At 45.6% G+C, this 21354-nt stretch overlaps 1 protein-coding gene and 1 long non-coding RNA gene across 2 annotated transcripts in view; one reads left to right on the top strand and one right to left on the bottom strand.

Annotated features, from left to right (window-relative positions):
- The window catches only part of LOC137347073 (adhesion G protein-coupled receptor B2-like), a 1240702-nt gene that overhangs the window by 598259 nt on the left and 621089 nt on the right, over nucleotides 1–21354 (top strand). Inside the window, exon 9 of the mRNA XM_068011112.1 lies at nucleotides 4391–4497. Coding sequence (XP_067867213.1) covers nucleotides 4391–4497 — 107 coding nt within the window. The remainder of the gene's footprint in view (nucleotides 1–4390; nucleotides 4498–21354) is intronic.
- On the bottom strand, nucleotides 1629–4563 carry LOC137347074 (uncharacterized). Its single transcript, XR_010968856.1, has 3 exons — nucleotides 4490–4563; nucleotides 3105–3264; nucleotides 1629–2635 (listed from the first exon to the last, which is right to left on the bottom strand). It is a non-coding gene; the product is annotated as an uncharacterized lncRNA (long non-coding RNA).

Below are 21354 nucleotides of genomic sequence, written 5' to 3'. Positions count from 1 at the left end.
TATTGAATGGCAGGGCAGGTTCGATGGGCTGAATGGCCTACTCCTGCTCCTATGTTCCTATAGCCTTGGTCCAAACATGGACAAAAGCGCTGAACTCCAGAGGTGAGGTGAGAGTGACTGCCCTTGACATCACGATAGCATTTGACCGACTATGGCAGCAAAGAGCCCTAGTAAAACTGGAGTCAATGGGAATCAGGGGAAAAGCTCTCCGCTGGTTGGTGTCATACCTAGCACAAAGGAAGATGATTGTGGTTGTTGGAGGTCAATCATCTCACTCCCAGGGCATCACTGCAGGAGTTCCTCAGGTAGTGTCCTAGGCCCAACCATCTTCAGCTGCTTCATCAGTGACCTTCCCTCCATCATAAAGTCAGAAGTGGGGATGTTTGCTGATGATTGCACAATGTTCAGCACCATTCGTGACTCCTCAGATACTGAAGCAGCCCATGTCCATCTGCAGCAAGACCTGGACAATATCCAGGCTTTGGCCGATAAATGGCATGTAACATTTTGCACCACACAAATACCATGCAATGACCATCTCTAACAAGAGAGAATCTAACCATCTCCCCTTGACATTCAATGGCATTACCATCGCGGAAACCCCCACTATCAACATCCTGGGGGTTATCATTGACCAGAAACTGAACTGGACCAGCCACATAAATGCTGTGGCTACAAGAGCAGCTCCAACAATGCTCAAGAAGCTCAACACCATCCAGGACAAAATAGCACACTGGTCTGGCACCCCATTCGTCACCTTCAACATTCACTCCCTCAACCACAGACACATAGTGGCAGCAGTGTGCACCATATATAAGATGCACTGCATCTACTCACCAAGGCTCCTTCAACAGCACCTTCCAAACCCACTCCCACCTAGAAGGACAAGGGCAGCAGATGCAAGGGAACACCACCACCTGGAAGATTCCCTCCAAGCCACACACCATCCTGACTTGGAACTATATTGCCGTTACTTCACTGTCACTGGGTCAAAATCCTGGAACTCCCATCCTATCAGCACTGTTGGTGTACCTACACGCCAAAGACTGCAGCCGTTCAAGAAGGCAGTTCACCACCACCTTCTCAGGGGCAATTAAGGATGGCAATAAATGCTGGCCTAGCCAGTGACGCCACATCCCCTGACTAAATAAAAATAAATAAAATAAATATAAAGCTGACCTGTGCAAGACCCCAGTGGGGCTGTGTGTCTCTCTTTCTCTCTCTCTCTCCAGATAACATCGCAAGTTTGAAATCTGTCTGCCTGCAAAACACCCATGTCTACCATTGCTACCAACAGAGAACCCAGGAGAGAAAGCCACCTATATCACTTTCGCCAAGAAAACTTAAGCCAGGTCAACCAGCTACAAGTCCACTTCTACCAGCCAGAGACATTGTAATCTCAAATTCAGCCAGAAGACAGCTGAATTACCAGACCCCACAGACCGTATATTATTTTTACTTGTTCTGGACTCGAATCCAACCCAAACTATTCATCACTCTGAAACTTATTTGTGTGCGTGTGATTCTTGTGTGTGTCTGAGTGTGAAAGTTACTTAGATCAGGTTTAGATATTAAGTACAATAAACTAACCTCTTGTTTAAACTCAAGAAAACTTGTCTGGTTGGTTGTTTTATGATCATAGTACATAAAGGGTAAACACTCACTGAATTGGTAAGCCCATTCACTGTTTAAAAGAAATAAACCCTGTTGCGATCAAACAAGGAGTGAGACAAGAAGGGAGCCTTTTGACCCCTCCTCACCTTATCGTAACAATAAAAAAAGGAACATTATAAGAAATTTCAATTCATCACTTCATGCACAAAATAGAAATGAAGTAGCGGGTTGGATTTAGTTCTCCCCCAGGCATCCTGGTCCATGGCGGAGGCGGCCTGATGATGCCCCTGGGAGAGGGCCGCCACGCAATGTGACGCTGGGAGCGCCCGGCCTGATATTGCTGACGGTGGCGAGGACTCTTGGCGGCCCCCCCGCTGCTTGGCAGCGGGACTGCCATTTAAATATTTTAAGAAATTTTAATTAATTAATTAAATATACTGATGCCGCGCCTTCCGTCCCACTCTAATATTCGGCCTGGTGGCCGGCACTCCTGCGCCTTTGGACCCCTATCCAGGGAAGCGAGGAGTCCAACTGGTGGGGAGGGGCGAGAAGATAAGTTTCTCAGTACAGGATTGGGGGGAACGGGGTCAAAGTAACAATATTGGTGTAGGGGATGGTGGGAAGGGCTGGAGGTTAAAGCTTATGCAGTTTACAGGGGCGGGGTGGGGGGGGGGCGGTCAGATTGTACAGGTAAGTGCTTTGGGGGTGTAAAAGAAAAATTAATAATTTTATGGTTATTGGGGGGTGGGAGTGGGGCAAAATAAATGTATTTAATTTTTTGAAAATCGCTTTATCTTTAAATACTTAAATCTGCCCATCAGGCTGGCAGGTCTTTAAAAATGTCATCAGCGCCCGCGTACAGACAGCTGACACCATTGCTGGGGACAGACAGACCATGCCCCTCCATGTGATCGGGGTGCAGGGGCGACCCGCCTTGGCCATTCAAATAAGCCACCGCATGGAAGGGTGCATGCGGCGGGCTGCCATTTTTCTCGTCGGCACAGAAGATTCAGTCCAGCATCTGCAAAATAATGATTGTCAGGTCACTGATTAAAAACGTCTACCTTGACCAAAGGCAATTAAGTTTGAATGTTTCATACAGGTTATGTTTCTGATTATTGTATTCATATTGTGTGATCTAAAATTATGAAACATTATTGAAGATACATGTTTCATTATTACAAATCTTAATAGATAATTAATTTGAAATTAAAATAGTTTCCTGCTGTCTATAAAGTTTGGTGTATCAAATATGCATCAACATTCAAATAAAGTGCAATTTTTCAGATATGCTGTTGCCATGTAGACCTCTACCTACCAAGAATGAGGCATATTAATTTTGTCATATAAACATTGATTTTAAACTGTTGCTGGAGTGAAGAAATGACTTGTTTGAAGATCACCAGACACTGGGTTGCCCCCAGGATACTTGAAGAACACTAGGATTGATGTTACATGCTATATATGTTAAACCCAATATGCCAACTCACATGAAAATGTTTGGAAAATATGAATTAATCCACTGGCTATGAACTCTTTGCAACGTTAACTTGACCTTCAAAACTTGATGCCATGGATGATGAAATGCCCCTTTGATACCGAGTGCCTCAAGGCTGACATTTCAATGTTGGCTAAGTGTCCTATATATATCTGGGGGAACAAATGTTAATTAGTCAGCTGTGCTACCAAACTGTGAATTGTTTATTAGATGATTATAAAATAGATGTTTCCTTAAAGTGTCATTGATGTTGGATTCTGTTATTGCATTGATTACATTCAGAAGTGACATTGGATGTTAAATTTGTGCATGACATTTGGTCTTTTTAGGCTTTGAAATCATGGATGCCAATGTTTCCTTCCAAACTGGAGTGAATTGTTAACATTCTATATATTCTATTCTGTTTAATACAAATTAAAAACCCAAAGATTTTTATGTCAGCTTTGGCTCAGCGGTAGCACTCTTTTCTCTGAGGCAGGAGGTTTTAAGTTCAAGCAACCAAGCCAGAACTTTGAGCACACAATCTAGACTTGTGCTTCAAAAACTTTGGAAGTTTATATTATATGTGTTCATTTTCATATTCCCACATTTTTCATTCTTCTTTTGCTGAAGTTTATACCTGCATCAATTATACTCAGCTTTCTAGTTAATTTGCAGTAAATATTTAACTATTTTAAATTTCATGAAAATATGTTCTAGTGTGATGGGTTACGTTTATTTTCCAAAACAAATTGGAAAAATAAATACATGGTTGAAATTTTTTTAACCAGATTTCCCCAGAAATTAGTATCAAAAAACACCACCAACAACACAATGGTAAATAAACATAAATAGCAAAAAATCTATTGCCACTTTAAGAGCTCTATTGTACCTAGAGTTTCCTTTTGGGTCACACCATATTGTCAAAAGGAGTGCTCAGTGCAAATCCATCGTAAGTGGGTGGAAAATTGCTCTCTTTAAATTTAATTTAAATGTGTTGTAATATTTAAATGAGAGTCTCACCTGTATTTGTTGATACTGCTTTATGCTGACCTAAATGGTGAGCAGAAAAGTGCCACAGACCTGGTAATATGGGTCTACAGCTGTCCACTGCAACTCTGGACTGCCAGTCATAGCAAACAAAAAGTTGCTTCTTTAATAATTTTTATTAGCGTCTTGATCTTGGTGCAAACCTTACACACTGTGGTTGCTGAAAGGATTGGCAGAACTCTAGGGAATACCGGGAGAAATGTTATGGCTCCATTAAATGTTTCAATTTTTTGTTTCATTGATGTTTAGGTTCAGCCAGCCGCAGATGTTTATTAAATTCTCGTGGAATTGCATTTTGGGGACCACCAAGTTTTGCCAGATGTGTCTCGCATGAGTACAGGCACTTACATGTATCGGTAGGTCCAATTCACTTCTTTTACGTTGTGCTGAATTTTCTTAGCTTGCTGCCGAGAACAGCGGTGAGCTTGAAAAAGTGCACGCCGCACGCACGAGTCACTGCGATATTTCGCGCAGCGACCCATTAGCATGGAGAGGGCGGAGCGCCCATCCTGATGACGTTGAGGGGCCGGGCGCTTCATCCCTGGCAATGGCGTCCGGCAACACTGCGCAGGCACCGGCACCATCTTTAAAGGGCTTCGAAGACATTTACATTTTTAAAGGGAAATGAAACTGTTGTCAATTTGGACAGTGAAAAAGCGAGGGAAGCCCCTCTTTCACCCCCCGCCCCCCCGAATGGCCTACCAGGGTTTACTTTCCCTCTCCCCTAATGTTGGGGGCCTTTATAAAATTCAGCCCAACAAGTCAACAAGTTTCAATGGTGGCAATATCGGACATTGAGTAATGCAGTGCGTTAAATACTTCAGCTAAGAATTGTGATCCATATCTAGCCCAGATTACTGGAATGCAAGTCTGCTTGTTGTTAATGTCCTACATAAAATGAAATTAGGTAGTTCTTGATCTAGTTTTGAATGTAGTACTAATTGGCACAAAACTGTAATCAAATGTCACATGCAAAGGAAAATGCTATCTAATAAACGGTGGCAATATATTCATATATAAGGGGAGATTTTCCACTTTGCTGCTCTTTGGAGTGTCATAGTAGAAAACCTCCCTTATGATTTTAATTTAATGAATTCTGGATTACTTCTCCATAACCCTGCAGTATTGAGATTGCAACAATTAAGCTGAGACTGTGCATGAGCAGTTGGTATTCATAATGTTAGCCACTGCTGATGCAAAAGAAAGACCCAAGCGTGAGTAAAAACTGCCCGACCTCACATTATTCTGTGTGCAAAGATGCCCCTATTAATTTTTTGTCCGTAACTCACTTATACCATTAATCTATTTATAAATCATATATAAGCCTGTTGATTATGCGCTAGACAATCACCTACTTCAGACATCTATTATTTTCTGTTAATACTTTCTAATAAATACTACAGTTGTCGCTTAAGTGTTAAATTTATTGAACAATGTAGTAACATTCTGATTTGATGGTTTTTGTATGAGAAATTATTTTATTGACAGCAGAAGTCCCACCTCCATTGTATGAACAGAATACAAAGTAAATAAATAATGAGATGAATAACCTAATAGCTCATAATTTTTTATTTCATTTGTGAATTAGTAAACAGGAAGCAATTTTAATTCACGCTACGCTGCAGGAATGGGGCCGGGGTGCATTTAAAATACAGAAATCTGCCATACTGCCATATTCCCACTTGAATCCTGCTGGCCACCATTTTTACTGCTCACTGCATTTTGGTGGCTGAGATACCCATCAGAAGCAGGTGGGAGCTCCACATATTAATGCAAATCAGGGTCCCATTATATCCAAGAGACCCTGATTGCATTTTACCCAGATGTGAGTAGGGAAACTAACATAGCTTTCCCAGCAGGTCAGCAGCTGTTGACAAGGACTAAGAGACAGTTCAAGATAAGATAGGGTGAACATACGTCTCTGTTTTCAAAGGGTTGTCTCCGGATGAGGTACAGCGTCCCTGGGCAAACAAAGTCCAAAGAGTCCCTGTTTCATGAAACTCATCGAGTGGACACCCTAACTATTAGTGGCCACATGGGGATCAGGAGCCATTAACCACCCCGCCCCCCCCACCGAGCTGCCCTGTGGTTGGTCAATAAAGTTGGTGGGGCTGTGCAGCAGGGAGGTTTCGAATTGGTGGGAGGAATGTCAGTCGGCTGTTTTCAAGCAGTAGAAGGGATGAACTCGCTGAGGGATTTTAATTTATTCAGCGATGACGCTCTCTGGCTGCAGCACACATGCTCCACTCCCCACACCTCCCCAACTCCCATGTTCACCAAATCCCTGGATAGTCCCTGAATTGCACACAGTATTCTTGTGGAATTCATTTGAAGAGAAAATGGCTCCAGAGTCAAAATATCTGCGTAAGTGTCTGCAGAGATAGTGACTGCATTGGTTATAATCTTCCAAAATTCCCTAGATTCTGGAAAGGTCCCAGCAGATTGGAAAACTGCATATGTAACCCCCTACTCAAGAAAGGAGGGAGACAGAAAACAAGAAACTATAGATCAGTTATCATAACTTCTGTCATTGGCAATTTTCTTTAGTTGTTCAAGGGATGTGGGTGTCGCTGGCAGGGCCAGCATTTATTGCCCTTGAGAAACTGAATGGCTTGCTAGGCCATTTCAAAGTCAACCACATTGCTGTGGGTCTGGAGTCACATGTAGGCCATACCAGGCAAGGACAGCAGATTTCCTTCCCTAAAGGACATTAGTGAACCAGATGGGTTTTTATAACAATCAACAATGGTTTCATGGTCACCATTCGATTAGCTTTTTAATTCCAGATTTTTAAAAAATTAATTGAATTCAAATTTTACAATCTGCTGTGGTGGGATTCAAACCCATGTCCCCAAGGCTTCAGTCTGGGCCTCTGAATTATTAGCCCAGTGACATCACCACTATGCCACCACCTCCCTGCTGGAATATATTATTAAGGAAGTAGTAGCAAGACATTTAGGAAATCATAATACAATCAAGCAGAGTCAGCATGGTTTGATGAAAGGGAAATCATGTTTGACAAATTTATTAGAGTTCTTTGAGGATGTGACAAGTAGGGTGGATATAGGGTGTTTGGGATAGAAATATTGTATTAGTGTTCCTTCTTGGCTTTCCTTAGTCATGTGACCTCTACCATGAGACACTCACTGCAGGCAGCCATCTCAAAGCCAGTTCAATAAAGCCACAGTATAAGCAAGACTATTGTCCTGTGAGCTCATAACATAGGGGAACCAGTAGATGCAGTGTATTTGGATTTCCAAAGGCATTTGATAAGGTGACACATTAAAGGCACAAGGTAAGAGCTCATGATGTTGGGGGTAATATATAAGCATGGATAGAGGCCAATCCAACATACAAAAAACAGAGAGTCTCAGTAAATGGGTAATTTTCAGTTTGGCAAACTGTAACTAGTTTTGTGCCACAGAGATCAGTTCTGGGGCCTCAACTATTTACAATCTATATTAATGACGGATGAAGGGACAAAGTGCATGTAGCCAAATTTGCAGATGATAGAAAGAGGGGGGGAGCAAGTTGTGAGGAGGATACAAAGGGCTGAATTTTCAAATGCTGGTGGGGGCAGCAGCGAGTGCTTGCGCAATTTGAAAATCACCTTCCTGGGGCTGCAAGGGGAAGAAGGCTACCCAGGACATCGGGTGTACTGCCTAAGGGTCATCTATCTGCAAATGACAGAGTGCCAGTCCCATAGGAGGCTATGCCTCACGCTATCAGGCAGGTCACGGATGCCAAATTCCAGAGGGTGGGGAATTACATCCACTTTGACACAGGTGGGCCTGCGCAGGCACAGAGGACATTGGGCTTTATTGCCATCAATAGATTCCCTCAGGTCCAGGGCATCATCGATTGCACCCACATCACCATCAAGGTACCGACTGACCAACCAGTCAGATTCCTTAACAGAAAAGGCAGCCACTCATTGAATGTCCAGCTGGTCCATGACCACAGGAAGTGAATCTTCATGTCTCCACCCAGTTCACCGGCAGCTGTCATGACTCCTTTATCCTGCGAGAGTCCCAGGTGCTGTGCCTCTTCAGGCCCACATCCAGATTCTGTGGGCTGAATTTTACCAGCACCCCCGACGTTAAGGGGGGCCCGGAAAATACTACCGGGAGACGCCCGCCACGGGTCTCGATGCCGGGAAGGTCTCGTCCCATTTTAGCGGCGGCAGCAAGGACTCAGGGTGGCCCCCCTCGCCCCGCCACTTGGCGGCGGTGCCTTCATTTAAATATATAAATAAATTATAATGAATGCATAAACACTTATCTTGTCCCGACAGCCATCCCACACCGATATTCCGGCCAGTGGCCGGACCTCTCGTGCCTTTGGATCTCCGTTTGGAGATCCGAGGCATAACACTGGTGGGGAGGGGGAAGGAGTGAATTTTTCAGGGTCGGGTGGAGCAGTGAAAACGAACACGATTGGTTGAGGCGATGCTGGAAAAGGGTTGAAGGTCAAAGTAAAGAAAGTATGGGGAGAAGGTTGTGATCAAAAATCTCATTTTTTGGGGGGGAAGAGGACAAATTATAGATAGATTATTCATTGGGGTGGGAGAGGGGATTGGAAGTGGGAATAAAATTTTATTTAAATTTTTTGAGAAACCTGTCACTTTAAACATTTAAATGGCCCTGAAGGGTTTGAAGGCCTTTAAAAATGGTGCCATTGCCTGCACAGTGGCGCCGGATGTTGTTGCCGGGGACGGAGTGCCCACCCCCTCTACGTCATTGGGGGCGGGCAGTCCGCCCTTTCCATGTTAATGAGCCGCCGCACAAAATGTCGCAGCGGCTCCGCAGCGCACATCTCGTGTGTGCACCGTGCACTTATTGAAGCTATAAAAATTCAGCCCCGTGGGTGGCTGCTGGGAGATAAGGCTTATCCCCTAAAGACATGGCTCCAGACACCCATCCACTACCCAGGCACGGATGGAGAGAGGTGCTACAGCCAGAGCCAGCGACGAACACAAACTTGCATTGAACAGTCGATGCACTTCCGTTGCTTTGACTGGTCAGATGGTGCCCTCCAGTATGAGCGAGCCTGAGTGCCTCATATTGTGGTCATCTGCTGCGCTCTGCACAACATGACAATATAAATAGGCCTGGAGCTGGATGAAGAGGAGGTCCTGGAGCACCACTCCATCTCAGAGCAGGACTGAGAGGAGGAAGAAGAGGAGGAAGAGGAGGAAGGGATTGCTCCAGAGGTGGCTGGTGCACATGCATTGGAGAACAACTGCAGATGCCACTCCAGACCTCAGGGTGAACAGCAGATTGGCATGGCTGCAAGGGCCACGCTGATCCAGCAGCATTTCACCTGATTGCCTCCGAACCCTTATGACAGGTGACCCCAAAAATCATCTTCCATCACAGAGAGCTATCATTCTGCAATGACTCAGATATGAGGAGTCCAGTTGCAAACTATAACCATAGAGAATGAGATTTCCACTGCCAATATTCTCCAACATCACAAGGCTAGGAAATACAGCAATCCCAGCACTCCCCCACCCACCCGCACACCAAATCTCCACCCCTCTTTTGACATGAAGCATCAGGAACGCACATTTCAGTTTGAACACATAAACAATTGATATTGAGATGAAAACAAAAGAGCAGAAAAATGTGGACAACACCCAGGTGACCCATTAAGTGAAATTAACCTGTGGTTCCTTTTTTTCCCGACCACTTACTTCCCCTGTGGCGGAGGATGAGGTGGAGGCAGCCTGCTCTCTAGTCTCTGCTTCTTGCTGAAATGCCCATGGCTTTCGTCCTCATCTTGGAGGTGCCTGTGGCAGATCCTCCTAAGGCTGTCAAACCTGTGTCATTGCAGGGGCAGCCTCTGTCACGAGGCCTTGTGGCACAGATGATTCCAGAGTCGGAGGGACGCGAGGGTCTGAAGGGTGGCCACGTCATCTGCCACTTCAACTGCCTCAGCTCTTTCCAGCCTTTGGATGCTGGATGAGGCCACTAACTGGACATAGCTGGCATCTACTCCTAGCAGCTCAGCATCATCAGCAACACTGAATGGTCAATTCTACAGAGAGTCTCACTCTTTCTGTGCATATCAACGTACTGCTCATGCATCCACTCAGAGTGGTGCTGTATATGACTGTCCAAGAGGTTGCCCAATGACTCAATGGAAAAGCACATGTGATCAAAATCCTGTGTCATGACCAATCACACGTGCTGCATGGATTCCTCCGTTGCCTGCTCATGGCTCCTCAAGGCCTCAGGGAACTCAGACAAATGGGAACTTATCTGCCTCTGGTTCTCGAGGAAGACCCTCTTTGTTTGTGACAACCGAGGCCCAGCATCTTCACCCAGTGGATCATCGCTGTGTCCATCCTCTGTCCTCCGAGGGGGACTGCCCACAACTGACAGCCTCTTGCACCTCCGCCTGCACACACATGGGGCTGGATTTCATGGGCCCCCCTGAGGCGGGGTCGGTGGCAGAGGGGCCCATAGAATCACAATGGGTGGCAGGAGATGGATGGTCTGTCACTGCCCCATTGCCAAGCGATTTTGCCGGTGGTGGGATAGGCTGACAACGGCCTTCCTGCCCAGAGGCTAATTGAGGCCCTTAAGTGGCCTATTAACAGCCACTTAAGGGCCACGTCCCGCCGCCACTGGGATCTAACTAGCGACAGGGGGTGTCTCCGCCACGTGGGGAGGGCAGCTTGTAAAATGAGGTGCCCTCCCTGTGAGCTAGAGAGCGTTACCTCCTTTGTGGGCAATCTGTGGCCCACAGAAGACCCCCTCCACCAAAACCTATAACACCATGGACCCCTTCCCCCTGGTTTCATGCCCATCCTTCCCAACTCCTCTTCCCAGGGACTTCCAGACTGGTCCGGGCGATCCCGCTCACTTATGTGCTGCTGATACAGCTGAGCTGCCGGCCCTGTGATTGGCTGACAGCTCTTGGAGATGGGGAACACTGGATCTTTAAAGGGACGGGGATCCCGGTGTGGGACACTTAGGCTTCAAAGCACTGGAGAATCGCTCCATGGAGGGAGGGAGGAGGATTGGGGGGCACGAAAAGGCCAAGGTGGGGTTCACCCCACCTTTTCAGCTTGGCTCTGAGAGCCTGCCTCCTCCACAAAATCCCATGGTGTGAGGTTCATCCAGTGTTTCCCGTTCCAAGCTACTTTGGGGCCCAGCTGAGGTGAGTATGTCTGCACTGGTGGAAGTTGTGAAGATTGATGTGATGGTGCTGACTCCATTAATTGTCCCCTGCTGAGGAGGGTAGCAGCGATTGTGCTTGGGCACTCTCCTCCCCCTTTGCAACTAGTGCTGTTGGAAATACAAGAAGGTGGTGTTATGATCAAGAGAGGAGGGGTTGAAAGGCCCTTGTCTCTCTTCTTGTTTGACTGGAACTGGGTTTACTTCTTTTAAACAGTGGATGTGCTACCAATTCAGTGACTTTTTAATCCTTTATGTGCTATGATCATAAAAGAACCAATTGGACAGATTTTCTTGAGATTAAACAAGAAAGAGGTTAGTTTAATAAAAGCAAAATACTGCAGATGCTGGAAATCTGAAATAAAAACAAAAAGTGCTGGAAATACTCAGCAGGTCTGGCAGCATCTATGGAGAAAGAAGCAGAGTTAACGTTTGAGGTCAGTGGCCTTTCATCAGAACATCAGAGGTTAGTTTATTGTACTTAACATCAAAACCTGATCTAAGTAAAAATAATAAACTATCCTCCAACTTTTGCTGACACACATATGAGAATTACACACACAAATAGGTTACAGAGTGATGAAGAATAGATTGGTTGGATTAGAGTCCAGAACAAATAAAATAATATACAGTCTGTGGAGTCTGGTAATTCAGTTATCTTCCAGATAAATTCATAGTCCTGAAGCTGGTGGAGGTGGCCACCTAGTTCAGCGTTTTCTTGGAGACAGTGATGTAGATGGCTTTCTTCCTGGAGTGTCTGTCTGCAACAAGGATAGACTTAGATGTTTTGTTGTCTGCAGCTAGGGTTCGAAACTTACAGTGTTGTGTGGAGAGAGATAGAGACAGAGAGACTGACCACTGGGGTCCTGCACTGGTTGGTATTCAAAGCTTGTCTGACGTGTTCAGAAGAAATTCCAAGTTTTCACATGGACTGGGGAGTCCGTCACATGATTCTCTCGATGTATTCTCTTTTTCACTTCAATGAGATCCAAGTCAAAGAATTTCAATCTCTCTCGGGCCTCAGTGTTCAATGTTACCCGCAGGAGGTTCATCTCTATTAGGGCTAATGTTCCAAGATGGTTCGGAATGCTTTCTAACGAGGGAAATATCAGATAATTCATTCAACTGCTCAAGCCATTGTGCTGGATGAGGGCTTCTTCAGACATGTGTCTCGACCTCGATTCCTTGGAATGTGAGGTATTTCAATGCAAATTGCGGTGGCCATCTTAGCTGCTATCTTTTTAAAAGTTGGATTTAGGATTCCTTATAAAAGTTTAATTTAAGTTTCCAACTGATGAATTAAAAATCACCATTCAACATAGCATGTTTTCATGACAGTGGTAATGAGAACTCGGCCTGCTCAGCAAACTGCCCCAGTACAAGCAACTCGTTAGATCACAGCATACAGTGGGCAGGAGTCTCCTCCATGCCTTTCAATTCAGGATAGAGGCATTAAATGACCCTTATGTTCACGGCCTCCCATCTCGCCATCGCCCGCGCACTGACACGTTGACACCCTGGTGATTTCCTGTGCCACCTCCTCCATCGGGGTAAGAGTGTGGAGGTTGGCCACACCACCACCCATTTGAGGCATTTCCTGTGAGTTGTGGGCTCTCTTTTCCTGCAGGATGAGGAGAGAATGATTCATGCGTAGGCTGCCCTCCCTCATCTCTTCCAGCATGACATTCACGTGAATTACTGCGCCCCCTTCTGAATAGGGCCCCATATTTAAGGGTGGCTGCTGTCTCAGTGATGCAACTGGACACTTGACCTGACAATGTTAGGGAGAACTATGGACATTCTATGAGTTCAACTCATGTGCATGCTGCTGTATACAGAGTTGGTGATCTGTCACCCAGGTGTTGCTTGCCACTCACCTTACCTGACCTTATCAGGTCATTGAATCGCTTTTGTCACTACACCCACGTCCTTCGGGTCACTGCTCGGCTGCTGATCTCTGTTGCCACCTCCATCCAGGCATGGCGAGCCGTACTGCACGGTGTGAAGTTTTTGGCGATGAGGGCACAGTTGTCTTTGACCATCTGTCTGGAACGTTGCGGTCGGTTTCATTACTGGTTTTCAGTCATTGCAAGGTAGCTCCTTATTCGTTGGTAGATCCTATGCTGAGGATATGTCCTTTTTTGTCTTCCTGGCTCCTCTGTGCTAATGATGCCCGGGGCTCTGGCCTTCCTGCAGAGATGTTGCTCCTCATGCCAGTGGACTCAAAGTCTGAGAGTCATGACCCCATTGCCAGCTGCTGCATTCCTTGTGCTCTGGTGGCCCCACTAATTGTTTTCGGCAGCCTTGCACCCACCTCTTATGGCCCTGTGATGCCAGCAAAATGACAAGCCTGAGCCGCCTGAGTGCTTACTGACCATTCTCCACATAACCTGCGCCAACCTGATGGCACCTGTGTGCCAATGGCCAATTTCCCCCCAGGCTATTCACCCTTTCATGGGGCTCACATAATTCTCTGGGCTGCCACAACTGTCTCCCTGCTGTGTGTTCACCTGTATTCACCTGGTCTGCCCCAGACACCATGTCCATCTGCAGCAAGACCTGGACTACATCCAGGCTTTGGCTGATAAGTGGCAAGTAACATTTTGCGCCACACAAGTGCCAGGCAATGACCATCTCAAACAAGAGAGAATCTAACCATTTCCCCTTGACGTTCAATAGCATTACCATTGCTGAATCCCTTACTATCAACATCCTGGGGGTCACCATTGACCAGAAACTGAACTAGACCAGCCACATAAATGCTGTAGCTACAACCCTTGATGTTCAATGGCATTACCAGCGCTGAATCCCCTACTATCAACATCCTAGGGGTCACCATTGATCAGAAAATTGCCCAGTTATGTCCTGTACACAAAAAGCAGGACAAGTCCAACCCAGCCAATTACCGCCCCATCAGTCTACTCTTAATCATCAGTAAAGTGATGGAGGATGTTATCGACAGTGTGATCAAGCAGCACTTGCTTAGCAATAACCTGCTCACTGACGCTCAGTTTGGGTTCCGTCAGGGTTACTCAACCTCTGACCTCATTACAGCCTTGGTTCAAACGTGGACAAAAGAGGTGAGGTGAGAGTGACTGCCCTTGACATCAAGGCAGCATTTGAGCGAGTATGGCATCAAGCAGCCCCAGCAAAACTGAAGTCAATGGGAATCGGGAGGAAAACTCTCCGCTGCTTGGAGTCATACCTAGCGGAAAGGACGATAGTTGTGGTTGTTGGAGGTCAATCATCTCAGCTCCAGGACATCACTGCATGAGTTCTTCAGGGTAATGTCCTAGGCCCAACCATCGTCAGCTGCTTTATCAATGAGCTTCCTTCAATCAAAACGTCAGAAGTGGGGATGTTCACTGATGATTGCACAATGTTCAGCACCATTCGCGACTCCTCAGATACTGAAGAGTAGTAGAAATGCAGCAAGACTGGACAATATCCAGGCTTGGGCTGATAAGTGGCAAGTAACATTTGCGCCACACAAGTGCCAGGCAATGACCATCTCCAACAAGAGAGAATCTAACCATCTCCCCTTGACATTCAATGGCATTACGATGGCTGAATCTCTCAGTATCAACATCATAGGGGTTACCATTGACCAGAAACTGAACTGGAGTAGCCATATAAATACTGTGGCTACAAGAGCAGGTCAGAGGCTAGGAATCCTGCCGCAAGTAACTCACTTCATGACTCCCGTAAGCCTGTCCACCATCTACAAGGCACAAGTCAGGAGTGTGGTGGAATACTCTCCAATTGCCTGGATGGGTGCAGCTCCAACAACATTCAAGAAACTCGACACCATCCAGGACAAAGCAGCCCACTTGATTGGCACCCCATCCACAAACATTCCAAACATTCACTCCTTCCAGCACCGACGCACAGTGGCAGCAGTGTGTACCATGTGCAAGATGCCCGAGACCTTTATTAACTAGAAGGACAAGGGCAGCAAATGCATGGGAACACCACCACCTGCAAGTTCCCCTCCAAGTCACACACCATCCAGACTTAGAACTATATCCCCGTTCCTTCACTGTCACTGGCTCAAAATCCTGGAACTCCCTTCCTAACAACACTGTGGGTGTACCTACCTCATAAGGACTGCAACGGTTCAAGAAGGCAGTTCACCAGCACCTTCTCAAGGGCAATTAGGGATGGGCAATAAATGCTGGCCGAGCCAGCGTTGCCTACATCCCATGAATGAATAAAAAAAAACAATAACCCTGGTCCCATCTACTGTAATCAAAATCTTCAGTCCCACACCTACTGGAATCAATAATCTCAGTTCCACCTATGGCAATTAATAACCCCAGTCCCACCTACTGTATTCAGTAACCCCAGTCCCTTCCACTGTTTTCAATAACCTCAGTCCCACACTTACTGTAGGCAATAGCCCCATTTCCACAACTACTGTTATCATTAACCTCAGCGGGTTTGGATGCTCGGAGAGCTTGTAATTGGGTGGGATGGTGGTGGGCGTGGGGAACCCCACCACCGTCCTGCTTCCACTGAAAGTAAGTCCGGAGCGGGAAGGCCTGTGAATGGCCTTCTTGCCCTGCCGCCATTGTAAGCCCTTAAGTGGGCAATGCATGCCCAATTAAGGGCCTCATCCTGCTGCCGCCACAATTAGCCCAGCAGCAGGCAGGCCTATCGCCACACGGGGAGCATGGCAAGATAAACTGTGTGGGTTAGCTCCAGGAGTGGTGGGGGAGGGTGGTCCCTCGTAAAAAGATAATTAGTGCCTAATTGAGGGACCCGGCATCAGGAAGGAGGGGGGGCCGCTGAGAGCCACTCCCCTGCCCTTGCTGCTGGCTTCCCTACACACCCTCCGCGACCCCCATGCCATGAGACCCCTGCCACCCTGCCCTACCTGTGGCCAGGGTCCAGCTCCGCTAATAGGCCTCAGGTGGGTGCTCCACGGTGAAACTGCTCAGTTAAAAAGGACTTCCGTCGCTGGGGTTCTTGATCCTGTGGGAGGCCCGCTGCTGTCCAGTTAAGTGCCTAATTGGCACTGAATTTGGCGGATCTCCCACTGGAGGGATGATGTGGGGTCCTCGCCACACCTTTGCTGGAGTTTGAGAGCCCCGTCACCCAGATAAAATTCCTGCCATGGAGTCATGACATCACAGAAGGAAGCCATGGGCCCATCGAGTCCGTACTGGCTCTCTGTAGAACAATCCAATCAGTCTTATTCCTCCACTCTATCCCCACAGTCCTGCAACTTTATTTCCCTCAAGAGTCTATCCAATTTCCTTTTGAAATCATTAATCACCTTCACTTCTACCACCCTCGTCCGGATCTTTATCACTCGCTATGTACAAAAGTTCTTCTTCACAACCCCTGCATCTCTTGCCCAAATTTTAAATCTGTGTCCCCTAGTCCTTGTACAGTCAGCTACTGGGAACAGCTTTACTTTGTCTACCTTACCTAAACCTGTCATCATCTTGTACTCCTCGATCAAATCTCCCCTCAATCTCCTTTTCTCCAAGGAGAACAACCCCAGCTTTTCCAGCCTTATCTTATAGCTAAACTCCCCCATCCTTGGAACCATTCTGGTAAAGCGGCTCTGCACCTCATCAAAAAACTCAAGCAAGTTAGTTAACCACAATTTTCCTTTAACAAATCCATGCTGGTTTTCCTTAATTCATCCACCCTTGTCCAAACGAATGTTAATTTGTCCCAGATTATTGATTCTAAAAGCTTTCAAACCACCAAGGTTAAACCAACTGGCTTGTAGTTGCAGGGTTTATCCTTATACTGTTTTTTGAACAAGGGGGTAACATTTGCAATTCTCCAGTCCTCTGGCACCCACCTCCATATCGAAGGAGGATTTGAAGATTATGGCCCAGTCCCTCCACAATTTCCACTCTTACTTCCCTCAACATCCTTTGAATACATTCCATTCAGTCTTGGTGACTTATCAACTATTAAGTAGAGCCAGCCTTTCCGGTACCTCCTGTTTATCAATTTTTAACCCATCCAGTACTCAAGTACCTCCTCTTTCACTATGACTTTGGCAGCATCTTCTTTCTTGGTAAAGCCAGATGCAAAGGACCTCAGCCATGCCCTCTGCCTCCATTTATAGATCCCCTTTTCGAACCCTAATTGGCATCTCCCCTACTCTTTCAGTCCTTTTATCTTTAAATGCCTAAAGAAGACTTTTGGGTTCCCTTTCATTATAGCTGCCAGTCTCTTCTCATACTCTCTTTTTGCCTCTCATGAGTATCATTACGGGGGAGTAAAATTTTTTAAAAATATTTGTATTAGTAGAAGGCTTGATTTCCTAAGCTTTTTCTGACAGGATCACACTGTTCGTCTTCACTTATGTTAACTGTGCTTAATGGAAGCTTCACATGTGCTGGGCTCTGTTTTCCAGTATGTGTGTTGGCAGATTTCCTCTGTGGTTACCTTCGCAACAACAGGTTGTTAGGTGACAATAACTGCACTCATGAATCATGCAGAGGTTTATTTTTTAATTGATAACAACAAGCTTTATTACATTGACTAATAACAATATTAGATTTTATATAACTGTCCGACACTATTATATTAAATAACAAGATGGCATTCAAATAATACAGCCTAGTTCCCAGGCCCAAAGTGACCTCTTTCGGTTAGCTAGGTTGTCTGTATGACTGCGGGCTTCTGATTAACGTTGAGAGTGCTTCGACCCCCAAAAGAACAATACAGCCCAGTTTCCAAAATGTGGAGCAACCAGCTCTGGCCCTTCAGGCCATCTATGCGGCTGTGTGGCTCTTCACTACCCCGAGCATGTTCTGCCTTGTGGGGGAAGCAGGTTCTCTTATCCTATAAAACATCCTTGGCCTGTACCTATGTAATACATAGTTGCACATTTAGCAGAGGCCTTATTTGGGGTGTTTACCCAGCTCCTAATCTTTTCAGCTTTTGTATTTGTTCAACAAGCTTTTTTTTGATACTGTAAGTGCCTAGGCCAAATTTTTATCCTTTACGATCGGAGTATGAGCCTTTACTAAACTTGGGTGTTTGTCATTCTTTGCCCTTCTCTGTCCAAACAGTCTGTTGTTTATACAAAAAGACAAGATTAAGATTTTCCCTTTCCTCCCCTATTGCTACAATACTACAAACCTAAGCAAAAAATGCTTGGATAGATCGTCCATTGGAATCATCTTAAAGCATTCTAACAATGCTAAAAGCAGACAGCTCCTTTACTGGACTGACCAAAATAAAGAGGGTCCAGTGAACAGAAGTGTAGCAAAAGTATGCAGATATTTTGACTGCAGATAGGTTTTAAAAATTTGGAAGGGGTGAAAAGTGTTATTGTAAAACAAAAATCATTTCAATCAGGCTGTGAAAATGCAGTAGAAAGACAAAGCATGCATGAAACAGTCCTAAATGGAAGGAAAAGTAACAACATGTTATGGGGAGAATTTAGCAGAAGTAAAGGCCTGCTCGGGTCTGCAAATGAAACCTGACCCGAGCCTGACAGAACCACATCCGACCCGGCCTGAGTCTTTTGATTTTTTCCCGCACCTGACCCGACCCGACCCGACTCAACCACCAGAATAAAGTTGGTTATATTAAAGAGGTTGTGCTCTATCTTAGATGGAATTGCTCACTGCAGACTAGTGTGGAGTCCAAATGCACATTTCCTGCCTTGACGTCCTGGCTGTCATTGTATCCGACCCAAGCCCGAATGCCGGACACGGAAGAGCGACCCAATCCGGCCCGACCCCAGCCCGACACATGTCGTCGGGCCCAGTCGGGTTCAGGTCGGGTAGCCATGCTCTAAGCAGAAGTATTGGAGTGACAGCCAAAGTCTGAAGTTGCTGAAGGCAGTGTTCAGACCAGGGGTGCAAAGTGCCCATGAGGAATAAAACATACTAAGCAAGGAATTGCTATTTGCTGTAATAATAGATAATTGTGTGTCATTCTGCTCTCTGTTATTTTAACAGAGGCATTAATGCATTTAAAATGGGTTAAACCCTGCATTAAAATAGCAGACAGGGGAATGTTATACAGATGTGTTAAATGTGTGCACATTATTATTTACAACAATAATCTCTGCTGTCACTGAGATTTTTGGTGATATTGATTGCAGCAATGTAAGAGACTAAAGAGAGAAAGATCAGATTAATAATTCAAAGGAACATTGAAGTGGAGGGTCATTGGAAGATCAGAATAATGATGTGCACAGCTGGAATCTGTTTAAGAAACCAATCATCCAATCTGTATTAGCTCTCCCAATATTGAAGATTATTCCTTGTAAGTTGTGAGCATATATAAGAGCTTCAGAAAGGCACTCAGCAGGTTCTCTTTCATCTGTAGCCATGTTAGCCCTTGATTTAGTCTTATTCCTCTTGCCTCTGCTCAGCCCTTTCCTCCATGCTCCAACAACAGCAGAGTCCCTCTTCCATCGGGCAAGCTTCTACGTCCATCATATCTTTGCCCATTGTTTCCACCCCTAGCAATATGATCCTAGCAACAAGCTTATGTTCCCTTTCCCTTTCCTTTCTGGAGAGGTTTATGCATACATCTTTTGGCCTCGTATACTGTACTTGGTGCTCTAGATTATGAAATCACTTTGATTTGATTTGAACTGGCAGACGACTTTGACAAATATCCTTGTTCTGTTTACAAGCATAAGTCAGCACACTTTCGGAAGCATGTGAGGGTCCTTGAGAGGGTGCGGAGGAGATTTACCAAACTTGTTCCAGGGATGGGGAATTTTAGTTACAAGGTTAGTTTGGAAAAGCTGGGGTTGTTCTCCTTGGAGCAAAGGAGATTAAGGGGAAATTTGATAGAGGTGTACAAATTTATCACAGAATCGTTACAGCGCAGAAGGAGGCCATTCGGCCCATCATGTCTGCACCAGCTCTCTGAAAGACCAACTCCCTCAGTTCCATTCCCCTGCCTTCTCCCCACAACCCTGCACATTCTTCCTTTTCATGTAGCTGTCTAATTCCCTTTTGAATGCTTCAATTGAACCTGCCTCCACCACGTTCTCAGGCAGTGCATTTCAGACCTTAACCATTCGCTGCGTGAAAAATTTTTTCCTCATGTCGCTTTTGCTTCTCTTACCAAATACTTGAAATCTGTGCCCTCCCGTTCTCGATCCTTTGACGAGTGGGAACAGTTTCTCTCTGTCTACTCTGTCCAGCCTCCTCATGATTTTGAATACCTCTATCAAATCACCTCTCAGCCTTCTCTTCAAGGAAAACAGTGCTAACTTCTTCAATCTATCTTCATAACTGAAATTCCTCATCCCTGGAACTATTCTCATAAATCTTTTCTGTACTCTCTCCAATGCCCTCACATGTCTTTCCTCAAGTGCAGGACCCAGAATTGGATGCAATGCTCCAGCTGAGGCTGAACTAGTATCTTATACAGGTTCAACATAACTTCCTTGCTCCTGTACTCTATGTCCCTATTAATAAAGCCCAAGATACGGTATGCTTTATTAACTGCTCTCTCAACCTTTCCTGCCGCCTTCAGTGACTTATGCGAGATCCTTCTGCTCCTGCACCCCATTTAAAATTGTACCTTTTATTCTATATTGTCTCTCCATGTTCTTCCTACCAAAATGAATCACTTCACATTTCTCTGCATTGAACTTCATCTGCCACCTCTCCGCCCATTCCACCAACTTGTCTATTTCCTTTTGATATTCTACAGTATACTCCTCACAGTTCACAATGCTTCCAAGTTTCATATCATCTGCAAACTTTGAAATTGTGCCCTGTACGCCAAGGTCTAGGTCATTAATATATATCAGGAAAAGCAAGGATCCCAAGACTGATCCCTGGGGAACTCCACTACAAATCTTTCTCCAGCCCTAAAAACATCTATTAATCACAACTCTTTGTTTCCTGCCACTCAGCCAATTTATTTTATTTATTTAGAGATACAGCACTGAAACAGGCCCTTCGGCCCACCAAGTCTGTGCCGACCAACAACCACCCATTTATACTAACCCTACAGTAATCCCATATTCCCTACCACCTACCTACACTAGGGGCAATTTACAACAGCCAATTTACCTAT

The sequence above is a fragment of the Heterodontus francisci genome, chromosome 31 (genome assembly GCF_036365525.1).
Source record: "Heterodontus francisci isolate sHetFra1 chromosome 31, sHetFra1.hap1, whole genome shotgun sequence".
Taxonomy (NCBI): Eukaryota; Metazoa; Chordata; class Chondrichthyes; order Heterodontiformes; family Heterodontidae; genus Heterodontus; species Heterodontus francisci.
Note: the sequence above shows the minus strand (reverse complement) of the source record. Positions and strands in the feature narration are given on the sequence as shown.